This window comes from Chrysochloris asiatica, unplaced genomic scaffold, assembly GCF_000296735.1.
Source record: "Chrysochloris asiatica unplaced genomic scaffold, ChrAsi1.0 scaffold00423, whole genome shotgun sequence".
NCBI lineage: Eukaryota > Metazoa > Chordata > Mammalia > Afrosoricida > Chrysochloridae > Chrysochloris > Chrysochloris asiatica.
Genome location: NW_006408941.1, coordinates 236,902 through 243,873, shown reverse-complemented (window position 1 = coordinate 243,873; position 6,972 = coordinate 236,902). Strand labels below are relative to the sequence as shown.

General features: G+C 43.0%; 1 protein-coding gene across 1 annotated transcript in view; it reads left to right on the top strand.

Annotated features, from left to right (window-relative positions):
- The first annotated feature begins 571 nt into the window (after positions 1 to 571).
- The window catches only part of MMP24 (matrix metallopeptidase 24 (membrane-inserted)), a 41,137-nt gene continuing 34,736 nt past the window's right edge, over positions 572 to 6,972 (top strand). Inside the window, exons 1-2 of the mRNA XM_006876867.1 lie at positions 572 to 717; positions 5,629 to 5,745. Coding sequence (XP_006876929.1) covers positions 662 to 717; positions 5,629 to 5,745 — 173 coding nt within the window. The 5' untranslated portion in view covers positions 572 to 661. The remainder of the gene's footprint in view (positions 718 to 5,628; positions 5,746 to 6,972) is intronic.

Genomic DNA, 6,972 nt, shown 5'->3' with positions numbered 1-6,972 from the left:
CTTGGAAAACCTATGACGTAGTTCTGCTCTGTCCTGTAGAGTTGCTAGGAGTCAGAATCGACTCAATGGCAACAGGTTTTGGTTTTATATTTATTTATAATGATTTGGGTTTTTTTACTTACCAATAAGGAATGTAGGTAATCTCAGGATTCTGCATCAGTCCCTAGCCTTATACACAATGGGTGGCACACATATTCCAACAGACCACTCAACTTCAGAGAATCAACTGTTTTTATGTTCTTGACTCTTCAGATGCCAGTAGAAACTGCTGAGTAAATGGGCAAGGAGGCAGGTTAGTGCCTTGAATGCAGATTTAATTTAATCTTATTCTGTAGTCAGCCAAGATCCAGTGAGAAGTTTCTGACAGAGGAGTAAGCTGTGAAGAGCTGTGTTTTCTGGAGACTCATTTGACAGTGTGTGTAGGATGAATTGAAGGAGGAAGAAATCAGAGCATGAGGCCATGAGTCATTTGGGTAAAATGATCCCTAGTGTCAAGGGCAAATCTCTGCCCAGGTAGAACACAGCTTTCTCCAGCATAATGCGTCCTTTTCTTTCACGTGTCTTTCAGAGCTGGTTAAAGTCATATGGCTACCTACTTCCCTATGATTCCCGGGCATCTGCGTTGCACTCAGGGAAGGCCTTACAGTCAGCAGTCTCCACTATGCAGCAGTTTTACGGGATCCCTGTCACCGGTGTGTTGGATCAGACAACAATCGAGTAAGATTTGCTAGGACCTTGTCTTTTTAATTTTCTGGACTTACATTTGGATTCACATTTTTCATAGACTTGTGTACACACAATGTTCAACCTACTCCTCTACCTTTTACTCCTGCAGTGTTCTCCTGGGAAGGACTACCCCAAGGTGTCTTTTTATGGGAGCTAGGGATGTGTTGAAATGGAAGCCCCAGTTCTACCATAAACTTGCTGTGTGACCTTGGACAAACCTCTTAACCCTCTGGACTTCTACTTCCTTATCATTAAAATGAGGGACTGGACTTCCAACTGCTCTGAAAGGGATCACATTAGGAGGTCCTGGATAAAGTAAAAGAAAAATGTGGAACACAAATTTAAAATATTATTTAAAAAAAAATCAAGCTGACTGGTCAGATAAAGATGGGTAGAACTAACCCCCCAGCCCCAGGCTAAGGCCCTGGCTCACCCTTTAAATCTGAAAATGAACTTACCCTATGACTCAATTTTCAGTCAAACAATACACACAGATTTTGATGTGGTGCTGTAGGATACGCACTGAACAGCAGGTAGGTTTGAGTCACAAGATCGATGGTTCAAACTCACCAGCCCCTCCTCAGAAACCTTATACAGGGTCGTTATGAGTTAGAATGTACTCAATGGCACTTAACAACAACAATAATAAGGGGAGCAATAACAGTAGGGAGATAGGCATAGGTTAGAATAATCAACCACTTGAGATCAAAGGGGCAGCATTTACCCACGGACAAAATTTCAAAAGGATTAGGAAAGAAGGAAGAATGAAAAACAGGAAACAGAGGGCAGAAGTAGGATAAGTGATGTTACATTGTAGGGATTGCAATCAATGATGTGAAACAAAATGTGTATGAATTGTTGAATGGGAAATTGATCGGTTCTATAAACCTTCACCTGATGTAAAAAGTTAAAATAAAATAAAATGAGGGACAGGGTTATAGATGGTCTCTTAAGTTTCCTCTGGCTCTGTTTTCTATGAGTCGCCATTTTGGAGTTCCCTGAGATACATGTCTCATTTGATACAAGAACTCTTGAATGATAATGAGTTGGCAACTCTTGTTCCATTTATCAAACATTTATTGAGTGCCTATATGAAAAGCACTTGCTTGAGCCTATAATCCCTGCCCTCCAGAGACTCACTATTTAATGAACAACATAGTCATCCGCTTGCACAATTCTGGAACTTGGAAGAAAAGTGTTGAGTTTCATGGACATATTTAGGGGGTAATGGCAAGTAAGTAAAACCACTAGAATGACAAAGATCACTGAGGGAGAGGAATGCTGGGGATGGAACCCCATAAAGAAAGTTGAGCAGGAACAGCCAGAGAGAAGCAGAGGAAGCCTGGGACTATGAAGTCATGACAGTGAAGGGGGGAATGATCAGCAGGGTCAGCTGCTGCAGAGTGGTCAAGTAGGTAATGACTGAATTTAATGACAAGAAGGTTGTTATCAACCTCAGTGGAATGGTGGAGACAAAGTCAGATTGGAGTGGGAAGATGACTGCTGTGGGGGATGGTTCTTTAAAATGAGAGAGGGCTGCACATATTTAAATTTGTTTGTAAAATAGCCATTAGTAAAGAAGGACATGAAGACGTGGAAAAGAGCTGGAATGAGTTCCTATAGTGGTAATAAGGGATGGGCTCTTGAGCCAAGGTGGAAGGAAAGCAGGGTTGGGTAGAGATGCAAGGGAATATAGAGTTAGAGGCACAGGAAAATGATAATGTAGTATTCCACCTGATCGATCTGCTCCAAGGTCAGTAACTCCTGGAGAAAGTCTTCTCTGGGCCTCAATTTACTCATCTGTATAATGAAGTTGGTTTGTAGCTCTTAAATTCTAGGATCCCATTACATAGTCTTAGGATGTAAAACTGGGTAAGTCAGGGGTTTCATGATCCTAAATTTCTTTCTGAACATTTTTTTTTCCCCTAAGATTCTTTGATTTTGAGACTGTGAAGTTCTGAGATAATGCATTTGGCTGATTGGATGATGTTGTGAGTACAGTGGACTCCTTGATCCTGCTGACTCACAAGTGAGTGGCTTAAAGAGAGAGCCCAGTCACTTCTCAAAGCAGAGGTTATTTTGAGGGCTTTGTGCAGACTCCAGGAGCAGTGTGCATGATGGGACAGGGGCACTGGTATCTCTGCTGAAGCGCCAGCTGGCCTTGGGTTTTACACAATTCCAGAAAGCCCCAGGCCTGTTGGACAAAATTCAGAAAGTGGCAGGTGGACAGAGAGTGAGAGGAGGAGGCAGAGGGAACAATCCAAGGGAAGAAGATGGCACTTCACTCTGGCAGTTTTGCCCTGACTTCTTCATAGGAAGGTGGGGAGAGATAGTCTGGAGGCCTGGAAGAGAAGAAGGCATTCGTACTTAATCCAGAACCTGAGTGGCGGTGTGTGTGTGGTGCAGGATTTAGAGACCTTACTTTCAGTTTACACTCTGTGATCTTAGGCAATCGCTGCCTTTCTCTGGGGCTGTTTCCTCCTCCAGGGACCCTTCCAGATTTAATTCAGTGTTAGTATAGCATTTGGTATAGCTCTGGGTTCTCTTCCCAGGGCTGTTGGTAAAAGGAAGCTGTATTCACAATTTAAAGGACTATATTTGAGTATCTATCTTGGGAAACATCACAAGGTCAGTGGTTCAAACCCATCAGCCACTCCACAAAAACCCTACACAGGGTTGCTATAAGTCGGAACCAACTCATTGGCACTTCACAACAACAACAGTAGTATAGGACACTGGTCTGGGCAAGGTGGAGCACATAAAGAGAAAGAGCTGGTCACTTCCTTCAAAGGGCTTTTAATATTGGTTAAAATGGTCTGTCTTCTTCTCTCTATTGCCAATGACAACTGCTTTTAACAAAACTGCAAATGAGGCCACACGGTTTTCCCTTCCAGAAATCCCAAACTCCAATTTAGTAAGTTAGTCCTTAAACCAGCACAGATGGAGAAAATGCAGGGACAGCCTGGACTCGATTGGCCATGATCTGTCAAACCTCCCTTCCTGGTTCCTTTGTTTTAAAAAATCCCCCATGATATCCCAGGCCAACTATTCCCTTCTGGGACTTTACCTGATAACAAATAGTTATCAGAATGTACTTCATTCTAGGCACTGGACTGGACCGCATTGACTTTGGGGGACATAAAGAAGAATATGACATAATTTCTGTCCTTACAGAATTTACCATTTATTATGGACAATGGACTAATAGATTTAAAGATCACACTACAATGTAGTATCCGGTGCTATAGAGAATTATATTCCAAGGACTTTGGCTTTTATTCTTGGCTGTTTACACCCATACTGTATTTCTTGAACACCAATAGTGAAAGAGAATTTCCTGTCTCCCATTTTATTGTTGGATAGTTTTGATTGATTCATTCATCCATTCAACAAATAATTATTGAGCACCTTCTAGATCAGTCTCTCTGCCGGTACTAGGGATACTAGCAAGGGTCATATCCCCATAGATTTTAGGATCTAATATAAAAGGCAAAGAAAAACTGAGACGGTATATCCATAATATCATTTCCGGTAGTGGTAAATGCTATGAAGAAAAATAATGAGAGTAAGAAGATAGTGGTAGGATGGAGAAGGGGAGGATATTTTAGATAGGCCGGACAGGGAAGGCCTCTTTGAACTGGTGACACTTGCACAGAGACTTTAATAAGGTAAAGTTACAACACATCATGTGGAGCAGGGGAACCTCATAAGCAGAGGGCATAGCAAATGCAAAGAGACAGGTCACTGTAGCTGGAGCATAGTGTATGGACAGAAGCAGGGTGAAGATGTTGGATAGGAGACAGGAGCTAGATAGTTAGGTAAGGGCTATGGTCTAGTGTGGAGTCCTGGTGTGGTGCTGTAGTATAATCACTGGACTGCTAACCACAAGGTTGGTGGTTCAAACCCACCTGTCACTCCTCAGAAATCCTATACAGGGTCACTGTGAGTCAGAACAGACTCGATGGCACTTAAAAACAATAACAGTGGTCTAAAACACTCCACTGCAAACTCAAAGGTTGGTAGCTCGAACCCACCCACGACTATTGTCATCAAATCAATTCTGACTCATAGAGACCTCATATAGCATTTCCAAGACTATAAATCTTTATGGGAACAGAAAGCCTCATCTTTCTCCTGAGGAACAGCTAGTGGGTTTGCACTGCTGATCTTGGCTTAGCAGTCCAGGGGTTCAAATCCACCAGTTGCTCCTATATAGGGTTACTACAAGTCAGAATCGACTCAATGGCAGTGAGTATGGTTTTGGTTTAGGACAAGGAGTTGGGTTTTATTCTAGGTGTTTGGGTAAGCCATTGGAGGGTTTTAAATCAGGGAGTGATATGATCGCATTATACTTACAGAGCATTTCCATATACACTCTCTCATTTAAGACTTCTTCAACCTTAGGTGGTAATCAAGGCAAGGACTATAATTCACATGTTGCAGATGAGGAAACTGAAGTTTACCTTGGTCCAGTCATTTTCCAGGGTCCTATGATTAGAGGTCCTGGTGTGGCACTGTGGGATAAAGCATTGGGCCACAAGATTGGTTTGAACTGCAAGGTTGGCGGTTCAAATTCACTAGTCCCTCCTTGGAAACCCTATATAGGGTCACCTTGAGTTGGAATTGACTCAACAGCACTTACCAACAAAAACAACAATGATTAGAGGTGGATCTAGAACTACTGAGCTAAGTTCTGCTGATCCCCAGGCTCTTCTAGAGCAATGTTTCATCATATTGGATTGAGTGAATGAATGAATGAGTTTATCAGTCATGGTCCTTTTGGGGACATTCCAAGGTTTAAGGTGAGGATGTGTGCTGCCAATCACACTGGGGCTGGGGAGATTGCCTTCTTATAGTGACCAGTGTCTACCGTATTAATGTGTGTGTCCTTTCTCTGCCCAGGTGGATGAAGAAACCTCGATGTGGTGTTCCTGATCACCCCCACTTGAGCCGTAGGCGGAGAAACAAGCGCTACGCCCTGACTGGACAAAAGTGGAGGCAGAAGCACATCACCTACAGGTGCTTTGACTTGTCTCTTTCTCCCTGGCTTTGGCTCCACCATCACTCTGTTTTTCCTGGCCTACGTTTCAGAAACTCATACTATAGGTGGGTCTGAAGATCAGAAGCCTCGATTTTGTCCACCTATGATTTTGTCTGCCTGTGACTTCCAGAAGATGCTGTGACTCCAATTTCAGGTTTATTTGGACCTATGGGGGCTTATTAGTAATGTCCTGTTTAGATGCTTATTGTTTTTAGTTATAGAAAATGAAGTATGAATTGATCAGTAATTCTGGCTGTGATAAAGAACTGTGGTTGAACACATCCTTTCCCTATCACTGATTGCCAAACCGTACTTCATGTGATCTTGATCCCTTACCCCTCAACTAAAGCCAACCTGATAGACTTCACCCGAGATTCCCAGCCCAGCCTTGTTTCTCAAATATAAAGAATAGGAACCAAATCACAACAGTGTCACCCCTTATCTGACAGAGAAGGATCAGTCTCCAAGTCAGACCAGAGACCAAGAGCAGGGATGATGAAGCCCATCACAGGAGACTCAGACATCAGAATTTGGGGTGGGCTGAGGAGGTCAGGAGTAGGGCAGGCTTAGGTGGGCCGTGGTTGGCAACTCTCAGAGCACTGATACCAGAGGTAGGTTCAGAAGTAGGATAAGATAGAGATCTTTATAATTGAACTCAGGGCTCTCCTGCCAACAAGCTATAGAAAACAGAAGAAGGATTTTTTAGAAATCTGAGAAGAAAACTTAAGAATCTGGGTAAGAAACAGTCTCATAGTCTCCTGAAGACAGTGACTCAAGAGACAAAAGAACTGGGTTTGAATCCATCTTTGAGCTGAACTTTTATCATCCAGTCTCCCTGTACCTCAGTTTCCTTACTTATTGAACAGGTAATGGGTCAGAACCCCCAAAAGTAGTGAAGATGATGATCCTTTGTGGAGAGCCGTGAAATATTAATATTGTTGTTGTTAGGTGCCATCGAGTTGGTACTGACTCATAGTGACCTTATGCACAGCCGAACGAAACACTGCCCGATCCTGGGCTAACCTCACTACTGCTGCCATGCTTGAGTCCATCAATGCTGCCACTTGGCCAATCCATCTCGTTGGGGGTCTTCTTTTTCTCTGACCCTCTACCTTACCAAACATGATATCCTTCTCCAGTGACTGGTCCCTCCTGACAATATGTCCGAAGTATGAGAGATGAAATTTGGCCATCTTGGCCTCCAA